At 32.9% G+C, this 22,873-nt stretch overlaps 1 protein-coding gene across 1 annotated transcript in view; it reads right to left on the bottom strand.

Annotated features, from left to right (window-relative positions):
• Positions 1–3,592: 3,592 nt before the first annotated feature.
• Positions 3,593–22,873, bottom strand: part of LOC150107729 (zwei Ig domain protein zig-8-like) — a 141,419-nt gene continuing 122,138 nt past the window's right edge. Inside the window, exons 4-5 of the mRNA XM_090392178.1 lie at positions 9,454–9,750; positions 3,593–3,717 (exon numbers count right to left, since the gene is read on the bottom strand). Coding sequence (XP_090248304.1) covers positions 3,593–3,717; positions 9,454–9,750 — 422 coding nt within the window. The remainder of the gene's footprint in view (positions 3,718–9,453; positions 9,751–22,873) is intronic.

Genomic DNA, 22,873 nt, shown 5'->3' with positions numbered 1-22,873 from the left:
AGCAAAGTCTGACAAAGTGCTGGATATAATCAGTAATTTGCATAACTCTTATAAAATTAGACTTTGATTCCTATTAAGGGTGCCATATGGGGGGCGAATAATCTTATCAGAGCCTTTAAACAACGTGCTGAGAAATATACCTTTTACATAAAGCATTATAACTACAGATTAGCTTATAGAATAGTTCCAAGATGTAATATGAACTGCTGAACCTTATTTGTCTTCGTCCTATGTTAAGCTATATCGTAACGATATTTATTTTCTCGATTTTTTCCTAACCATGGCCAGCTTTGTCCTATGTCATTCATCGGAAAAAAACAGTAGATTTTGTAAACGTGTGTGATTTTTAAAATTATTATTATTATTATCAGAAAGCTCCCTTATTTTTGAACCGGTTTGTAATCAATAGAAGAAAGCGATCCAAATGGAAATTAGACTGAAGTCGGTAAGTTCCTTCGATATATCTGTGCGATGCATGACTTTTCTGTATATATATACAATTTATAAACTCTTTCAGAAATTATATAGAATATCGTATAATCTTCTTTTTTATTTTTTTTGTTTTTATTTAAGCTCCTCCGTATTTTTTTTTAAATAAATACGACAGCACAATACACCCGGCGATTGGGAACTCCTAAAGTGCATAATACTCTGTTCTTCATTATCAGGGATGCGGAATTTTTGGGATGGTGAAACTTTCATGGTCATAAATCCCTCAATAGAAATCACAGTATAATTTTATGCTACAGTAGAAATCATGAATTAGACAATTCGGGAGTTTCAGCTACATTTCCAATCACTGTGAAGCAAAGCTAGACAGTTAGCAGGTTGTCTACAACGTGAACTTCAACGAAGATGAAGAACTTCGTTGCGATATCGTTCATTAATCATAGTCCCTTTTTCCAGCATTTGTAGCTCTGTGTGTCCATTAAGCATAATGCTTCCTCATGCCATGACCACAGCACCCCCCCCCCCGTATCTATCCCTTTCAAGAGCATTCTCACGATGCTAAGCGGTACCACTTTCACGCCAGATCAAGTGTCGTCTAGAATCGGCGGAAAGACCAAAACGACTCTCGTTTGTTAAGAGCACATTATCCCATTGGTGTCTTGTCCAAATTTTATGGATACAACACCATTGAAAACGTGCTCTAAGATGAGCTGTGGATAAAGGGATGCAGACTACAGACCTTCGACGTATAGGCCTACTTGTCGCAGACGTCTTGCCACAATTTGGTCGAGATATCCGTGGACTTGTGCATAAATGGAGCCGACTTGCAAGCTTCAATTAACGTTTTGCTGTTATAACCAAAAATCTGTCTTCATGCTCTGTGGTAGAAGGAGGGAGAACGTCCTGTTAGCAAATATCTGGAACATATTTCCATTGCTTTGAAATACTGCCCAAGCTTGCATTCAACGCTATGTGCGATTCCAAACTCTCTGAGAATATCTGTAATTCTACGGCCTTATTCAAGCTTTTATATTATATTATATTATAAAATTTGGAATGGGGATATAATTTATATTAGATATACATTTAGCATAAAATAAAAGCAAGAATTTATCAGAATAAGAATGAAGCGCGATTAACTTCTGATATCACCAGTAATTATCAATAGTTCTTAAGTTCTTAAAAGAACTGGGCGATGGACTGAGTCCTTGACTCTTTATCCCGTCATCTGAATGAAGAAAATCTGTGTGGATGGGGTGTTATTGAGCTAAAAGCTCTAGTCATGGCTGGGTAACGGCAATAGCCGAGCCTCAGTTGAAACTTCATTGGCTACAGCATTGCCATTTGTTACCCTGCAAGTCCTAAAAAGGACTTTTTCTTTTTTTGTACCAGTAATTATCAATATAATTTTCATAATTTATTTGTATTATTATGATCCAGTACATTTAAAGGTGTAAAATACACTGTAATAGTTTTATAAACTATTTTTAAAAATTAAAAATTAAAAGTTAATGTAAGTTACATTATTATAAATAAATACATTTTATTTATTTATTTTTATTTATTAATTTTTATTTATTTATTTATAAATTATTATAAATAAAATAAAACAATTTTGTGAATAAATTGTTTCAAGTATAGATTATGTGGCTATCTTCTCAAACCAAGTATAAATTAGCTATTAAACAATAATAAATAATATATAATAATAATAAAATAAATAAACAATAATAAATAACCATCAATTTATGGAGGGTGGGGAAAGGACATCATTGATGGCTGAGAATGAATGTCGCTAAGATGAGGATGACGGCTACATTTTTCTCTCAGCGGGTGGTGGGTGATTGGATATTGTGAGTGCAAGCAGTGTGAATGAATTCAAGAATAAGCATGATAGCTAGTGCGTATAGTATGTGACCTCCCTCGATGAGTCCCAGACTTCCTGGAGATCTTCCTTAATAATAATAATAATAATAATAATAATAATAATAATAATAATAATAATAATAATAATTGTTTCTGAAATAAATATAAATAAATAAACGCATCATTGAGTCGTATTAAATGTATATCTGACGTCACTTCCTCCTCAAACCAACTATCAAACAAAATCTATATTAAAAATACATTACGTATCATGAAAGTCATACGGCTAAGGGTGGGACTCTGGAAAGTTCTGATAAATACCTAGAACAAAAATTCATTAATTTTATGACTTCTTATATAACCTAAAAGAAACGAAAAACATTTTTATTTGAAAAAATTATGAACAATTTATTTATGAAAAAAAACGTTTTTTGTTGAACTTCCCAGATCCCTCAATCCTTCACCTCATGTAAGCAATAACTTTGGTTTGGCAAGCACTGGAGATAAAATTCCTTCACTCCAGAAAATGTACGTTTTGGGTTACAAAAAGCATACACACACGCTCAATACAATAATGTACAAAACAATATTTATTTTCACCGTTAATTTTTCTCTTCAATAATATGCACTTCGTAACTCAATTATAAAGAATACCGATATTTAAAAATGAACTAATAAGCTTTTAGTAGGAATGAATGATTAAAGATATACAGAAGACTACACAAAGCCATGCAGTGAACGATCCCATATATGGATCAGGCCCTCTTAATCGAGGAAGTATTCACAGAACATGTGCTAAAATGATGTACTGTTTGTTATGAATTCCTGTTATTTCACTGTAGGCATCTGAAATCCTTCATCTGCTAAGCTCCAAGAAATATCTCCACTGCTGAATATGTCCTATTTGATTCACAATATATATGGGCGGAGTCGCTACACTTTTCATGAGGTTATCGTCAAAGTTATTTAAAAAAGGATCACCTGAATTATTAGTGTTCTTGGGTTTTTTCTCAATGAATTTGTTCTTGCATTTGCAAGAGTCTTCTTCAATCCCTCAATGAAGGATGTATGACATGGGCGCACAAATCCAGCGAGTTTAATAAATGGAAAAAAGATGCAACTTCCGTCTGCACAAAGCTGCTTGACTACGTCACTTCCGGTTAGCTGTGAAAAAAAAAAGGAAATTTCTTTTCCACGTCAAAGTAGCTGTCTCCAAATACAGTTTCTTCTGTTATTGTAGCACTTAAAACAGTTTCTGATTGGTTTTATTCACTCGTCATCTAACTACCAACCACAGCATCAAAGACAAGGTGCAGTACCATGACGAAATCATAAAAGGCTGCCTATGAGAACCAGATATCGATGGATTTCCGTCATGCTGCATTGCCGCTGGTTTCTCTCCTAAGAAAAATTAAGAAATGTATTAACTATATTAATAAAAAGAAAAAATAAATAGTATTACTGAAATTTGTTTCTAAATAAACATATAAACCTTTTTATTTCTTCAGTACTTAGAGACACCTTTTTAAATCTTAATTAGGATGAAATAAATTAGTCACTAAGAATGTCACTTAATAATCACTGTAATTTTGGTTATTAATATAAAAGAAATTCGTTTTCTCCTCAGTCTTACTGCATGTTTTTTTTTATTTTATATTTTTAATTTTTTAATTCACTTCATTAATTTATCTCTTGTGTAATATCGTAAAGATATATCAAAAGGAAAAGACCCTTGGAGGGTAATGGATGGCAGTGCTGTAGCTAATGAAGTTCTAACTGAGGCTCGGCTGTTTCTGTTACCATCCTGCCATGATCAGAGCTTTAATAGCTCAATAACACCTTATCCCTACACTGTCCTCTACAGATAACGGGGAAGATGAAAAGCATTCTTGCTTCGCCCCTTTAACCCAGTCCTTATAACGACTATAAGGACACTAGATATATATGAGAGAATCAATCGACCGTCAGATGCGGTGATTGATTCATTCAACCCAATACCCTTGGAGGGTAATGGATGGCAATGCTGTAGCCAATGAAGTTCTAACTGAGGCTCGGCTATTGCTATTACCCTCCTGCCATGATCAGAGCTTTAATTGCTCAATAACACCTTATCCCTACACTGTCCTCTACATATAACGGGGAAGATGAAAAGCATTCTTGCTTCGCCCCTTTAAGCCAGTCCTTATAAGGATAAGGCACTAGATATATCGAAATTGAGAAAAAAGTCCTTTTTAGGACTTCCAGGGTAACAAATGGCAATGCTGTAGCCAATGAAGTTTTAAATGAGGCTCGGCTATTGCCGTTACCCAGCCATGACTAGAGCTTTTTAGCTCAATAACACCCCATCCGCACAGATTTTCTTCATTCAGATGACGGGATAAAGAGTCAAGGACTCAGTCCATCTCCCAGTTCTTTTAAGAACTTTAAGACTAGATATATCGGTTGTTGATCTTTATAACCTTTATCGTCATGATATGCAAATATTATATACAGTGTTTTAATATTTTAATAACTAATTCAAATTAAATATTTTAATAACTAATTCAAATTAAATATTTTAATAACTAATTCAAATTAAATATTTTAATAACTAATTCAAATTAAATATTAATATTTAATATCAGATGAGATATTGAGTGCATGAGCTGGAAGAATGACTGGATCACTTTTTTTATTTGTATCGAATATTAATATTAATAACTCAATGTTAAATTCAAGGATTTTTATTAATATTAATATTAATATCAGAAGTACTTTCAAAGCCATCGGTAACAATTACAAAACAGCTTATAAATTATAAATATGGATAGCTTTATATATAAATAAAAATACTAGGAAAAAAATAATAAATAAATCCTAGCCGGCTCTAGACAAGCATGATAGCTCTTTGAGTTTATAGGGCTTCTCTTGTATTGTAAAATAAACAAATAAATAATTCAAAGATGTCGTGCATTTCCACATTATTAGAAAATACTATCCCATGTATTACTACTAACTAGCATTCTGCTCTTCAGTTACTATATTCATTGGGATGCTGTATAACCTACGCATCCGATTTGTCATTGATCATACCATCGAATGAATTATTCTTTAGTTCCAAATATGCTTCATTTTGTTTTGAATTTCTTAATGTTCTTTCTTTTGTGTTTTCAATTTTTGAAAATAGTGAAGATATTCGGTTTCCAGTCTGAAGAATAACGTGGGGAGGAGTTTCACCTATCATCATCTTCGGTGACGTTTTTTTTCTCTGACCTTTAAACTTTTCATGCTATCGTACTAGTTAAAATCCCTTTTGTTACCTCACTTGCAAGATTCCTCAAATTCTCTCATATTTGTTGTTCCAAATAATCAGCCATCTGGAACTCTACAGAGCGTGCTTTCCTGTAAGCAGTTGAATATTTGTTGTGGAAGTTTAAAAATGTCTTGACGTACAAGATTTCGTAACGCAGAAGCAAATTAAAAGACTACTCAATAAAATTGAATTTACTAAATAAATAACACAAGAAATACAATATCTTCTAACCTAACGGAGCCTTTGCATAAAGAGCGAAATTTAAGAAGTGTATAAAAAACTATTCCCTAGTAATTCAAATAAAACTGAACTGCTTACCCATTTAAAATATCCTTTCATTAAGAAAGTGATCATTGTTATCTAAAACAAATAAATTGCTCTTGGTAATTTTGGAGCAACACGAGAGTTGAAAAAAAAAAAAAAGATGAAAGAGGGGATACAGGAGTGTGTGCAACCAGTCTTTTTTTTTTTTTAATTTTTGTTTCACAAAATTGAATTATCAGCGACTTCAGATATATTAATTTCCTTTATAGAATGGTTGGTTACATAGCTATGAGTATAGCGATCCGTTAAAAGACTAAAGATAACATTTCTTTTTGTTCTGCAGAGAGGAGGGGGGGAGGATGAGAGAAAGTAGAAAAATTCTTTCCAATTATAGTTGAAGTTGTTTGAGAACGATTTTAGCAAAAGAACTAAAACAAAACAAAAAAAAAACCAGGAAGGTTCGTTTAATTATGTTTGATTCACTAGTGCCAATCAAGAAAGATAATTGCCTTGCTTTTCCTTAAGGGAAAACAATTTACCCCCCAATAGACATGCATGAGTGAAGTTTGCCATTCTTTACTTAAAGAATCCTTAGCGACTTCTTAATTATTCTTATTACTTCCAGATCATTATATGAAGAAGACCCTGCTTGAATAGAAAGAAACTAATATCCACAAAAGTTGTTGGTAATTGAAAGAAAGAAAAAAGGAATCTTGCCTTGTTAATAGCAATGTGGCAGTAACATATGTTCCGCTACTTTTCTTATAGTAATTAATTGACTATTCTTAGCGATGTTCTTGTGTTATAACACTTAATTCATTTATAAACAAGACTCTTTATTACAGAAAACTACACTCTTAAGTGCATGGATAATTTGATTATCAATTTAACGAGTACACATACCCTTATCATTTTTCCCATTTATGATACTGTACACAAAATCCCACTCTAAATGTATTTTAATAACACAAATAAGGACATGCTTTTGAACTACAGTATACTAATAGATTTTCGTTCTGAATTTTCACGTTATTTTCTACGCAAGCGAGTGAATTTTGAAGCATTGCTTCTCTCATTAATAAAAATAATTGATCTTCGAGGCTTTGTACATAGAACTCGTGAAGATTAAAGATTTGATGCACGCCTATTAAAGATTTGATAATCTCTTGGATTTAAAAGGCAAATACCAAAGAACATATATAGAAAACAGAGTAGTACAAAATTATTCTTAATTACAAAAATAAGACAATATGTTCAGCATCAGGTAAAGACTGTGCCAATCATCAGAAATTCGAGTTAATGTTGACCATAAAGTACAATTCTATCATTGTTCATCATAAGGTGTCCCATTTCATTCTTGATGTTATTACTAGAATATTCAGGTTTAGAGAATCTTGATGTTTATTATAAGCATATTCCAATTAACGATATTCTTAAAACACTCTTGTAAATAATGTTTTCTTTAACCATTTGGTATTCCATATATTATCATTGAACAAACTAATTCAAATAAAATAATAAAGTGGCATCTTATTTGTAACAATATTAATTTATTATTATGTAATTTTAAGATATGATATTTGAGGAACTGTTTTATCGATTGGATAAACAAGCTCACTCTCTCTCTCTCTCTCTCTCTCTCTCTCTCTCTCTCTCTCTCTCTCTCTCTCTCTCTCTCTCTCTCTCTCTCTCTCGTCACTCAACAAGTTCTGGTTCAAATCTCACCAGAGGCAAGGATGTTTATCTAAGTTCTTAGGTGGAAGATGATTTTCACCTCCAGGTGTGAAACCACCACCCTTCTTACCGGCGTGAAGTAATCCAAGGCATGTGAACGAGTCTGGCATAGATTCTCCCTCCTGCCCTTTTGTAATGAATTAGCCAGTTTTCCACTTGTGTCATCGTGGATGGTTACTTCCCATCAGATTTCTCCATCAATGCCCGAGTATTCCACGCGTTTGTGCTTTTAGCAACACTCTTTCTCCAATACAGTGTTGACGACTTTCACTAATCCGAAATGCTGTCGATAATTTGCTCGGTGACAGCACACTCTGCTCCAGTTCTTCATTTCAGAAATTTTGTAGCGCTGAAGTGATTCTAGCTCCTCGATCTTCCGCCATAACCAATGACGTAATTACTGATACCCACAACATTCCAAAGTCAAATGAAAATAATTTAATAACTTTCAATGCTACCGAAACGCAAAGCAATTTTGTCTTTTTAAAAAAAAAAAAAAAAAAAAAAAGATCTTACTTCACTCACGCTTTCTGTACGATATTCAACTGTCCACTCAAGATCAATTTTCTCTTGGGTTTTTCCGTTTTCTCACATCTAATCTATCGTGGCACAAGCATATCGAAAACATTGTGATCTCCGTTCCCATAAAAGTTGGTATTCTTTTTTTTTCATCAAAAGTCTATATTTTGGGCCACTCCTAATACGTTAGAAATTCCCTATTCGCCAGATCTCAGCATAATATTCTTACATAATATTCTAAGAATGCTTGATTTAATTCCTGAAGAGTGTCCGACTTAATAGACAACTCTTCAAGAACTCCCTCCTGACTCGGCCTCAGAATATTCTTTATATATGTATTTTCATAAGGGCTGCTCCATCTAACTGGCTTCCATCATTACTACACTTTCCTTTAATTACCTAAGAACATGAGTAGCTAATCATCCATATGTAGTTTGGCTTCAAACGTATCGTCCTCTTCTTTCATTCCATTTATTTCTGTTCGATGGAACTCGCGCATATTCCCAGTGAATACAACTTCCAGTTCTTCAACAAACACATTAGTGATTCCATCTTTCTAACTGATTAATCATTGAAAGATGACACTATTGTGACCTCTCATGTGCAGGGGGTAGGGTTGATATAATAAAAGACAGTGGTAATTTCCATTTAATTAATTATATTGATCATAATAATTGATTCTAATATATCTTCATGTTATTCCATCCCATTTACGAAAGGTAACTCAACTTGGAAATTTTTTGTCCTAAATGGGATTTAAAACCAAGTAAATATAGTATAGTATTCTCTCTCCTGCCCTTTTGTAATGATTTAGGGATAATAAGGGATTTTTATCCCCTTAATAATAATAATTTGTGAGTTCAACAAGCCTTAATTTAATAGTATAGTATTCTTTAAATACCAATACCAACTGAATCCTCCACACTGACATAATAATTTAATAGTAATTTTTATTTTAATAATTATAAGGTGTATAAATTCTTAATCTTTGTGTAATTTAAAAGTTCAAAATATTTTTAAAATTTTACAAATTGCAAATTGTTAATTTATTAAATTACTTTTCTTTTTATTCTATATAAAGTATTTCATTTTTTTGAGTTAATTGAATCTTATTCGGGGAAGGAAGTGTCGTATCCACTTGAAATAAATGCTACTGAAATGACAGATATTTGTGAACAGTTTTTAAATTTATTAGTTAATTTAATCTAAAAAAGCAAATAATAATAGTAAATTAGTAACAATTGTGCATAATTTTCTTTCCTATATTTTGATAGTAGTTTAGACTGTTTTGAGGAACAGACAGTTTGGATTTTAACCCGCTAACTTACCATTAAGAATCTGTACTGTAATGCTAGTTGCTTCTGCATTAGATGGACAGCACGTGTAGTTGCCCGAATCGACTGGTTGGGCGTCCTTAATGAAGAGTCTGCTCACAGCGGTATCCCCTCCTGCCTTGTGAATGGTGATCTGTCCTCTGGAGGAATCATAGTTAATCATACGGTCGTCATGGTACCAGAACACAAAAACAGGAGGCTCGGGACTTTGGGTAATCACACATGTCAAGTTGATAGAGCTGCCTGTCTTCACATATAGGTCAGGGGCGCCCTCTATAGCTGCTTTAGCAACTAAAATTAATGAAGGAAAAATAGTTATTATTTCGGTGCTTGGTTAACAAATTAAGTACAAAGAAACATAAGACGAAGAAATCATGCAGTTACTATCTTACTACCTAGGAATTTCTGCATATTTCTTCATTAGTAAAAAAAAGAAAGAAAATGTAGTGAAGAAGAGAGGATTTAATATTATAGCTGGGAATATATCAGTAATATAGGAATATTTTCTATAAAATTATGAATTTTAATGATTGAAAAACAGCCAAAAGATTTCATTTAGGCGAAGAAAATTAATAGAAATAGGAAAAATTATAAATACATTCCCATTTCATAGTCGAATCTATAGAAACTTAAATAGTTTCGAAATATAGACCAGAGAACTTATGAGAATACAGCGCTAGCATCTCAGTCGCCTTGGCTTGCACTACTTAAAAGACACGAGGTCTGCCTAGGTGGTTTTATTCGCCTTTTATTATGCTTTTAAGTTTAACTGGCCTGGAACTGTTTCTAAGGTTTTCAAATTAATTTAATTTCAAAGTAAAATAATTTTGTTGTATAAATTATATGCATCTTATTTATCAAATGGCATTTATCAATTTTATCTTCAAGATAAAAAAAAAAAATGAAAAAGTATAGTTTTTAGATACAAGTATAATAAGCTTGGATTACGTTTGTTAGGGAAATTTTCAGAATAGAATCATACTGCAGCATAACTATTTGTGAATGTTATTAACCATAATTAATTTCAACGCCCGGTGTATGACTGCAGGCTCTTTATATCGTATCTCAGTCGGTGAAGCATTTTGGATGGAAAGAATTTAGCTGAAATTCTGTCTAAAGAAACTTATTAGGGCTTTTTCAACTGTATGTGAGTTAGCCAGTCTCATTCTGCAGCATACGGAGTCTCATTCTGCAGCAAACATCACTCACGAAGTTTTCACAGAACTTCTTGAGTGATGGTTTTGTTTTAAACTTATAATTAAAAGAAAACAAGAAAAGAAAGATAAAATTGTAAATAAAACATTAGATAAATTGTAATTGATTAAAAATAGATACAATGATAGACAAAAACACTAAATATCAGATAAATTTTTATTTCAATTAAAATATTTTATTATAATTAAAAATGCATAAATGTAAATTATTAATCACGATTGAAAAACTGCACCAGCATTTATTGCTGTTGAGTCCTTAAAAGGAGTGGCTTAAAGGGGCGAAGCAAGAATGCTTTTCATCTTCCCCGTTATCTGTAGAGGACAGTGTAGGGATAAGGTGTTATTGAGCTATTTAAGCTCTGATCATGGCAGGAGGGTAACAGCAATAGCCGAGCCTCAGTTAGAACTTCATTGGTTACAGCATTGCCATCCATTACCTCCCAGGATGAGTTTTTCTTCTACCGAAAGCTCATTATTTATTGCTGTTCTTATAAGGACTGGCTTAAAGGGGCGAAGCAAGAATGCTTTTTATCTTCCCCGTTATCTGTAGAGGACAGTGTACGGATAAGGTGTTATTGAGCTATTAAAGCTCTGATCATGGCAGGAGGGTAACAGCAATAGGCGAGCCTCAGTTAGAACTTCACTGGCTACAGCATTGCCATCCATTACCCTCCAAGGGTGTTGGATTGAGTGAATCAATCACCGCATCTCACGGCCGATTGATTCCCCCAAAATCATCACCAGTCTAGAATGAACCTTTATTGCTGTTATTAGTATTGACCTTCTTTTGGTTTCTTATATACAAAAAATTAAAAGGTGTATTGGCAAATAATTAAATTAAATTTTAAAAAATGATATTTTTATTTATTAAAATTAAATTATAGACTTCTAACCTATAAATTTTTATTTATATTTAATGTAACCATAGAAATCATATAACAATGAGTTAAAGACATTTATCAATAGACTTTTTAGTTTCTAGCAATAATATTTCAGATAATGAAGGGACTTTTCACAAGCTTTCATTAGAGCTTAGTTAAAACTACTTTTGTAAATAATGTTTTACAAATGATTCAAGTACTTGAAGACATAACTAAGCCTTTTAATCGGCGAAAATTTCACCATTCAATTTTAAGAGTATTTTATTAGTTTATTTTCTAAATGGTTCCCGTATTTCACAATCAATAAATTAACTGCTAATTTAATTTTATGATCAGCAGCCATAACGTGTTGTAGTAACAGACATTAAGCACAGTGCAAGTTGGTTGTTTATGAGTTGTTTTCAAACGAATGTAAACTTGTAAACAATTAAGCTAGAGTGCTTTTTAATGCTTGAACAAAATGCATTTAATGAACTTTCCCACGTGGACAACAATGAAAGTCGAAATGTGTTAGATGTAATTTGATTTAATTAATTTTATGGTACTGTGAGAAAATCAAGTGATCTAATGCAGCTATGATGCTCTTGCTCTTCACTTTTCTCTCCAATAGTTCTTCCTTTTTCGTATTAATGTAAATAAATTGCCGGCTCGCCTATTTGTGCATTAAAATGTAAAAGTATTAACAGATAAATTACCTACCGTGCAGAAAGGAATTCTAATTAAGAGTGTCTGTTTTAATTACGCAGTGGCGAACAAAGAATTTATCCCTCTTTTTTTTTTTTTTTAGCTTTCCGAGTTTTCCATTTCTAGAGATATTTGCTTAATAATAAGTTTAGATAATAGGAAACCTTCCTAAGTGAAAGACATTAATTTTATTATAATTAACGGGCAAATATTGCCACCTAAGAAGCAACTGGAGAAGTGATTTAAGAACTTGGGGATTACTTGAAGTGTTTAGCTTCTCCTTAAATACTTTTTTTTTGAGGGGGGGGGGGATTGGCAATGATAAAGTAACATTCAAAATCAGTTCTAAGATTTTTTATATATTTTTCATAATCTGAATCGAAAAAGAAACAACACTCCTGCTAATTAAAAACTTCGTTGGTTTGTTATCTCAATCATCTGTCATCTCTTTAATTCGCGACCTCTATAATTCGAAGCTTAGCTAATAATTCTTTAATCGAGTATCCATAGATTGATTTGGGTTTAACTGAATGTCATAAATTTCATTTACATTTGCTGAAATTTCAGTTTTCTTGTTGTTATTAATATGGTTTTCATTAGCGTTGTAAATTTACAAATTAAATTAATAAGGCATTGAACTCATGATTCTTTCTAAAGCGACAGGTGTGTCCTCCCCCCCCTCCCCCAATACAATCTCCACACAACGTTTAAACCACAATGGCTCTCTTGGTTCAAATGTTTTCATGAATGATGCAACCATGAATGAATTCTATCACAAAACACACTTTCATAATAAACTATAGAAGGAAAGGTGTTTCAAATAATAAAGACATAATGGATGATAAAAAAAAGAAGAGAAGATTAGGTTTGGCAGTACCTTTTTCCTCAGTCAATCTGGCTGAGGAAAATAAGTCCATGGGTTCAGTATACTTCGGTATCTTATATCTGTTAACTGCGTATATTTTCTGGCTGATTATTTTCATTATGGAAATAAATAAATAAATAAATAAATAAATAATAATAATAATAATAATAATAATAACAATAATAATAATAATAATAATAATAATAATGTCTCAGAAGACTACGCCGTTGCTTCTGGCTGGTTTCTTCACCTTCACTTGAAAAGTCTTTCTTAAATGTTCCTTTCGTCCTTGACATGATTAAAACTCGGGTCTTTTCCTCCAGAGGGTATTGTCACTATTCAATACTGCTCTACGGAGGCTCAATAGAAGGAAGAGAGAGAAAGGGGGGGGGGAGGACTGGTAGATGATGTTGAAAGCTCAACTCATTATTGGTATTTTTATAACTTTGGAAGATGTTAAAGGATTATGAATGTCTGTTCGGTTGAGTACCCTCCATTCAAGAAAAGACAGAAACAGTTTATTTATTTATTTAGTCATATGGGAATTTTAAAAAATTTTTTAAACATTCCTACTAAGTTCAGGACAAATATCTCAAACAGACTGCAGAAATTTCTTGCACTTTACTAAACCGTGATTCTTCCAGAGAGTAAGGACAAATTTACGAAGTTCCTTTTTAACTGGTTGAATAAAAAATAGGTTGCATTGCCTTCAGCAGCCGTTAAAGAAGTAGTGGATTCATGTAATTTAAGAAAGAATTAACTAGTTTTTATAGCTGAAGATAGGTTAATAAAAATTATGAGTAATGATTAGTTAATTTAGTAATGTTGAACATGTTAGTATTGCCATATGTTTATAATAAATATGTATAGAAAAACATAAATGAAAACAACATTTTATGACATACTACAAGAGGAGGCTGAGATAATCAAGTACAGAATATACATTTTCTTCTTAACCACTTATCCACTGGACAAAAATCACTGGTATGTTCTGGGAACTCAGATGATGAGGCCAATGTATTACGTATGTTAATTGCGTATGTTCATAGGACGTTTACCTATTTTGGAGGAAAATTCCAACATTCTGAAGGGAAACCATGTTAGCTTAATATGAGAGTTGCCAACTTACCTTTGAAAAGCTCTTTAAAAGGTTTTTGGGTCTTTACAGAATTGTCTTTAAAAAAAAAACAGAGTATCATCGTTGTTGATTAAATTAACTAAACTCGAGATGATGATTTCGCTTTGCGCGATCTGTGATTTCGTTTTGCGCGATCCGTCATAAAGCGGCAAATATTCAGTATTTAGTCGACTTGTTACTGCTCTTTTTTTTTCAGCATTAAGTTCTGTCTCAGACTGTGCTGGCTTCCCTTAGAGCAGGGATTCTCAACCTATGGTACGCGTACCACTGGTGGTACGTGAGCCACTGACTTACTGGTACATCTACTATCTTGAATTAAATATAGTGGTACGCCACTGGAAAAGGTTGAGAACCCTTGCCTTAGAGGATATGTTGGGTTTCGCCACAAACCTTAAACCATTTTGAACACATTTTGAGGTTGCTTGCTACATCGGTATACAAACGAATTTGGGTAATTCATGTCATTGGCAATCTACAGTGACTTAAGTATCTTGATGGAAGGTCGATAGTAATCACCTACAAAAAATGCATGTGCCTACAATCTGCATTAAATTATTACGAGGTTTAATAAATTTGTATTTTTTTTATTGCAGAAAATAAATTCGCTACAATAAAATCACTGGGCAAGAATGATTTAGCATTTTTATCGAACTAATTAATTATAGAATATGTTTATTAATTTATAGCAATTTAATTTTAATTAGTTAAACAATGAAAATATTATAATTAGCAATCTTAATTTCGAACCAAACTGTATTGACAACAAAGAAAAGCAACTTCTATCTTTGAACGACTTTTCCAGCTGTAGTAAAGATGGAGATAACTCAACCTTCAACAGAGTGCTCTAGTTAAAAAATATGCGTATTTTTTTCCTAAATAAATGATCTCACAGAAAACAAGAAAAACTTCCAATTATCTATCATTTCTTGTTCATTATTTTCCCGAACAGAGAGTTGGAAAAAAAGAAGACAAAATACCTGAATCATCTCTGTTTTTTACAGTACCTATAGCAAAATGCAACGCAATTACCATAATAAATCCTCTGTTTTTATATCATTTCAGTTTCTGGCTTCATTCCTTCTAAGAAATATCCATTTAAAAGCTAAGCCATCTAATACGGTGTTTGCTCTCTTCACCCCATAAATCACTCGCTTCAATTGCTCGCATGCCCCACTTGGAACAATTTTGGGTATAAGTGCACCGCGGTTATAAAGCCTACATCGGATCAATACCGAGGCTTCCTTCAGTAAATTCATTCGTTCTCCTATGAAAGATGTTTATCTGAAAGCTCCATTATTCTGTGTTGAAGAATTTTCGGAGATCTTTTACCTCAATAAGGGTTTCCTTATTTTACGGAGTCATGTGATCATGTTATCTGACATTTGCCCTGCCAGTTTCGAGAAGGCGATTAAAATGTAAGCGTTGGATACATTTCTCTTCTTACCGTTCCTCTTGTCTTGTTGCCATGGTGATAAGAACAAACTGAGATATCTTTTTTTTTTTTTTTTTTTTGAGATACTGCGATTGGTACTTATGAAATCGTTTTCGAAATACTTTCAATGATTTGATAATGGAAACTTAAAAGTATTTCCAAAACGTTGCAAAGTTTTATTTTTTGTCTTGTAATTATTTGGTTAGCGAGGTGGTTAGAATTTCAACTCTCTGGTCAACAGGCTACTGGTTCGAATCCTACCATGGGCAATCTCACTTATTGGAGGCTTGAAAGGGTTGTAAAAAGTTCTATGTTTGGTCTCTGGTAATAGGGTTCCAGATTATGTAACAAAATAAAGAAACTAACAAAATTATATTAAAAAATACCAACTAGAAAACTCCTCAGCCCTTTGAACGTACAAAATTATTATAGATGTACAACCTTTCATGAATGTGAATTATATAAAAATTATAGATACGCAAACGCATTTCATATATTTGAAATTATGTCCGGCAGTTCCTGTGATCACATCAGTATTTCGGGACATTTTTCCTGTTAGCTTCAAAAAAAAATAGCCGAGGCTAAAATCAGTCGGACGGATTTAATTAACTTACATAGATTATTTACTAAGATTTACTATTTAGCACCGACCGAGAGTTCGCTTAAGAAAAATACACCTCTCCGACACCCCGAGTTCCTTAGTACTGAACTAGAGTTTTTACTCTCTTAAGGTTTCTGTCTGGTTTCTGAGGAGAACCAACCAGTTCGAAACCTCTGTCAGGCCAGTGAAACCTTATCAAAATGAACCAATAGAAGGCGAATATATAGAATCTTGAGCGGCGCCCATGTCTTCTATATGGTCCGCGTGGGGCTACTCGAAAATGCCGGCGAGTGTATTCCCGTAAGCTCTCTGTTCAACTTCTTTACGAAACTTTCCTAGTTTCTACATTCGGCTTTGAAATAATACTGGATTTATTATCCACTTCATTTATATAATTACATAGATTATCGTTCAGTCAATCCATGAGACATTTTATATTATATCTATTACTCTCATATTTGTTCATATAGCTCATTACATGTAGTCATATAGTTCATACAAAACAAGAGAAGTCAAGTTAGCATATGTCACACATTTGCTAACTACACCCTACACAGGAACAAAACAGATACTCTGCAAGGTGTAGCGATTTCTTAGTATGTCGGCCTCATATTAAGGAATCCAGTGAGGTTATTGGCTCATATGAAATTGTTAATAGAAATCAAGGTTTAATGTTTTTATATATATAAAAGTCGCTCATTATATTACTTCAGACTTCGATTAACCATCACTCAGCGCATGGCAATTCGAGATAGCTCACAGTAAACAAAATCTGTAGCGTGGACTTTTATAATTTATATAATTAAAGACTCTTTTATTGTATCTGAGTGTACACATTTTTTTTTTCATAGGGGTTAACGTTTATACCATTACCATGCAATCCTGATGAATTTATCAGATAATTAGGTAGCGAAATTTTTGTGATATAAACGGCAATGAATACAGCATCGCCTCTAGTTTTTATTCGCATGTTTTCCATACTACTGGCAGAGAATTCGCATTAGATGAATAGTTGCATTATATTCCCTTGAAAGAAGCGATCAACTTCAGATCAAAACTGAATATTATAGGGAGCTATATGAGGTTCCTGTGTAGTCATCCATAGCGCTAAACTACCAGAAGAAAGCTATAAGCGCCATTCGAGTGTCTGACTGTAACTTTTCTAAACTTTTTTTTTTTCAGCCAGTTCTACAATTAGTCAATCTATTGCACAGGCAAGTAGAATTTTTTCCTCAGGGAAACTAAACGTAACCCCAAAACTCAAGAAAATGGGTCGTAAAACTCACACTATTTCAAACAATAATACATATATAACTGTAGGATTATTTATGATATCTATGGTTTATTTTATTTATTATAATTTTCTTATAAATTTGGAGAATAAGTTCAGTCCGAATAAAGATTTTGATTTGGTTATTTGGATTCTGGTTGAAATTAGAGTTTCTTTTATATTTCTTAATATAAATCCAAGTTATGCTTATAAACGTTTCAATACATTCAGATTATTTGATAGAGCTTGAAGTATGGTTTCAGTTTATTTATTTTTTCTTTGATTTCAATTCATACTTGAAATTTTAATGTTTGTGTTTCCTCACAAGTATTAATGACATTCATAATTAATTGATAATTAACATAATTAATTTAATTTAATAAATGAAATGAGGAGATTATATTAAAGTTAAAATAAATTATATTTTTTCACCCTTTTGTTCGATTGTACAAATTAATAATAGATTCTGCGGATGGTTCGATTTTTAATATCTGAATTTTCGTTTATCGTTACTGTTAATATAATTATTAACAATTTTCACGTCTTTTTAATTTCTTTTTCCCCCGTAAATTTGTTTTCCATTTAATTCAAGTTTCGTTGACAGCAAACGTCAACACGATTCATATTATCTTCGTTCCTATTCACTTCCATAAATCTAATTCAAGTGGCATGTGACGTAAAGGTATTTAAAAAGAAAACAAAAGGGGGGAAAAAAACCTTCCTTGATGCACTAGAGACCGCGTATCGCACCTAAGTTAACTCGTGCTCAATTTGTATCTATCCTTGAACCACAGCACACCAAATACTTCCACACAATTTCCTCTCACAGCGTTCCAAAGAATCCCAATCTCTACTTCCGCCTTTGCAAAGCTCTGTGGGATTCCGGACATAAAGAGTCATTTGTAGTTTCCTGTCTGCATTCAGTAAGTTCCCCGGTTTTGCGCTATGGGCTTACTGAATAATTTCACATGAAGACGCACACAATTACAGGGTCATTACCATATGGCTTTCACAACGCTACCAAAAGTTACGCTCCTGACAATCACAAGAGCTCCCCAAAAAGTAAGAAGAAATTGGGCTTTAATTGTATTACGCATTTCGCGCTCCCGCGGTTGCGAAGCAAACACCCGGCAATGGACGTGAGTAAAGATTACCAGACCCTCATCACTTTTCACTCCTTCTGTTGTGTGTTATTTATTCCTCTTAATAGCTTCCAGAGTGTCCTCTTTCGCTGAGTAAAAGAGAGCCGAAATGAATGCTAAAAGTCCCTTTGGCCAGAAGTAGCAGATAAAAAAAAACTGTTTTGTTCAACAAGAGACTGCTAAAAGTTAAAATAACCACAGCATTATCAATGTAAACAGATAAATAAACAAAACGGCCTTTCCACTTAATGAACACTGACTTAAACAAAACAACCAAGTATTTTAGCTTTAAATGTTAAAAAAAATGAAGAGTTTTGAAATATTAAAAATAGGTTAATAATAGTCGTATTTCTTGAATTTTCAATCTCTTTAGACGAGAGATGATTTTCGTCTTGGGTTGTGAAGCCACAACCAATTTATTACGGACCTGAAATAACTTGAAAAAGTACAATATTTCCTCAAATAGGGTATAGATTATTATTATTAAAAGCTTCGAGGATGCAAGCAGAGTCATTATATCTCAACCGAGATCAACAACAACAACAAAAAAAAATATTTATTACATTGAAGTGCTGTAGTTACAACGGTGAAAACATTAAAATCAAAAATTGTAAATTATATATTACTAATTGTTATCCTATAAATGCTGTTAAAAAATGCATTCTTATCCAATTGCAAACTATAAATTACCATCTATAGTAACTATTATCAACATATCGTACAAAAAACGAAAACATTTTATGAAATTCACAGTAAAAAAAAAATGTAATTCATATTTAAAAAAAATACTGTATTCTATACGGAACTTACTCTATACGGATTTTATACGGAACAAAAAATGTAATAGAATGCTTTATTGAATATATGTAAATGGTCTGTATGATGATAAATAAAATCTTATTACAGTTAAAAAATGATTATTATTATAAAACAGGACAGATACCAAAGTCTATACAAATAAGAAGCTCGGAAGATATAGACAGGTTGCCAGAGTGAAACAAAAGACTCTAACTTAGTTCAATAAGAAGATCTCAACACAACAAAAATGAATGTGAACCATCAGATAGATGTAATTACACCAGAATACATCAGTAATTGTACTTTCGAATCTCTTGATGCATGAAAACAAAACACAGTACAAGCGAGAGGTCTCACAATCTTGCATATTAACATCAAAAGCATCCGAAAACATTGGTTATTATTACAGGCTTATCTGAGGAATTACACTGATATTATTGATATATTGATTCTTACAGAAGTATCCATAACTAATGACGAAGTGACTGCTTTCCAAATTCCAGGCTTCCAACAACATAGATCATGCCGCCAAACAAGAAGAGGGGGTGGAATACTAATATTTATGAAACAAAAATTAATAGCAAAAGAAATGGCCTATCAGTTTGAGCATGCTGAAACCCTCTGCCTCGAAATCATTAATACCACGAATACACAGCATCCCATAATACTAAATGCTATTTACAGGCCACCAAACCTAAACATGATAAAATTCTTACACGAACTCAATTGCTGGCTTTCAAGCCAAGAAATATGCTCAACCGAACACCTAATGATAATTGGCGACATAAACATAAATATTGCAAATGAAAACCAGAACAACACTGTACAATACCTAGACACACTATCCATGTACAATCTAATACCAACAATAACATCATGTACTAGAGAAGAAATATTCGGAAATACTATCACTGCCTCCTGTCTAGACCATATAAACGTCCGAGCATCACCAAATAGTTACACTGCATCTGTCATAAAGTGCAAAGTAGCAGACCATTACTTCACCGCTCTAAACTGCACACCAAGACAGTATCCATGCAATGTCCCACAGAAGAAAGAAAAAAAATTTGTATTGATCTCAAAATATTTACTTATATGCAATAATCGTCTTAATTGGCATTCCAAAATGTTATTTTACAAAGTACTGCCACTAAGTGCTGTAGATTATGTAAACCAAATTTACGAGACTAATTTCACTGGATGACAATTATAGGTGTGTCGATATATTTACAGTTTACCCGACAGAGAGATTTACATAAAAAACGAAAATGAGGCGTAGCTATAAAGTAGCGAGACTGATTTTATTGAATGATTATATGGAGTGAGCATGAAACTTGTTTTTCTTCATATCTTTGGACTTGTTAATATTCGACTAAGTTAGGTATTAACTGGATGGCTTTAGAGATAGATGATATGATGTAAAGAAGCTCATGTTCTATAATATTAACCATTTGTTAATTTTAAATATATTTAAATTTAAATTTAAATTTAAAGTTGTATGAAGTTCTGGAAGTTGTAAGCATAAATATTTAAACAAAACTAAATTAGTACATATATGTCGGCATTGTTCCATATTTATACGCATATATAATATACAATATTTCTTTTAAAATTCATGAGAAACTTATTAAAACTATTTAATATGAAAGCTTATCAACCACGGAGAGGGAACCAGTCTCATGCTGAGATGACAGGGCTTCCTCATTTTTCTTTTCTTCCAAAGCAGACAAATTAGCCAGAGAAAATACCCATTGGAAATCACAGAAAACTGTACAGATGGGATCGTACTATCATTGCCAAATTATGTTAAACTAAATAAATGTAGTCTCTTAGGTGAGTCCTATTATTAAACTAAAATCAGATGTTCAGTAATATTTAAATGTACCTCGAAGTTAGAACATAATTTCACGGCTAAATAAAGCTGTTTCGAAGCAGGCTTTAAATTTAAATTTAAAGCATGCTTCGAATATTTATATCTAAATATTTTTATTAAATAATAAATAAATAATAATAAATAATAATAATAATAATCTGAAAAAAATTAGAATTTTGTTTTATTTTCTAAATTACTCATTAATTGTGTGCTAAATTTAGTTGTACACCTAATAATAAATATAATATTAAAATTACAATTAAATTGTGTTTATTTTAAGATGAAATCTGACCCTTGGAAGGTAATGGATGGCAATGCAGTAGCCAATGAAGTTCTAACTGAGGCTCGGCTATTGCTGTTACCTTCCTGCCATGATCAGAGCTTTAATAGCTCAATAACACATTATCCCTACACTGTCCTCTACAGATAACGGGGAATATGAAAAGCATTCTTGCTTCGCCCCTTTAAGCCAGTCCTTATAAGGATATAAAGATGAAATCTAGGTTGGATTGATTCATTCAATCCAATATCCTTGGAGGGTAATGCTGTAGCCAATGAAATTCTAACTGAGGCTCGGCTATTGCTGTTACCCTCTTGCCATGATCAGAGCTTTAATAGCTCAATAACACCTTATCCCTACACTGTCCTCTACAGATAACGGGGAAGATGAAAAGCATTCTTGCTTCACCCCTTTAAGCCAGTCCTTATAAGGATAAAGGTGAAATCTAATATATCTAATATAATGGTCAATAAATCAGTGAGATGGGGTGATTAATACCCTTGAAGGGAAATGGATGGCATTGCTGTAGCCAATGAAGTTTAACTGAGGCTCGGCTGTTGCTGTTACCTCCTGGGGCGCTGAGATTCGAGAGTTATGAGTACGCTCTCTGAAGGTTTTTGCCTTAAGGGAGCAATTTGAGTCTCCGAGGGAAGTGTTCTCCGGCACGGCCCGCTGAGGGGCTTTGTCGGTGAATGCTTTTCTTCGGAATATGAGCGGTTCTGCTCGGTGGTGGCGTGTGGGTGGAAGGCCATCACTGAGTGGAGCCAACGCTGAGATGGACGGTCTTTCGCCCATGATTGAGTGGCCTAGGGATCGTCCGAATTTTTAGAGACGGATTTACCTTTAAATATGCCACATACTAAATTGAGCTTTAATGTTGTTCAAAGTAAACCTTAATCCTAATCTCTAAATGTCAATCAAATACTGTAGAGATAACCTCTAGACTAAAATCAAATTTAATACTCGGACTAAATTTAGGTCACATATTTAGCAGAAGAAATTTAAATCATACCTTAAGGCTAAATTGAAATTATACTGTGAATAGACTGAAATCCCATTTTGGCAATTCAACGTTGTATGAAAATGCGTCGTCTTTTTATTCATCGTTGTATAAAGAAACCCGCAATCTCGCTTCTTCTTTTTTTATTCCCTTTGTGTGTTTTGTTCTTAGTCTTGATACGAAATCAAAAGTATGTAAATAACCCCACAATTGATTCCATCTCTCCTGATGAGTCA

This window comes from Typopeltis vanoorti, chromosome 4, assembly GCF_054136105.1.
Source record: "Typopeltis vanoorti isolate ZY-2024b chromosome 4, IOZ_Tvanoo_1.0, whole genome shotgun sequence".
NCBI classification, from domain to species: domain Eukaryota; kingdom Metazoa; phylum Arthropoda; class Arachnida; order Uropygi; family Thelyphonidae; genus Typopeltis; species Typopeltis vanoorti.
This window is presented reverse-complemented; position numbering and strand designations above follow the sequence as displayed.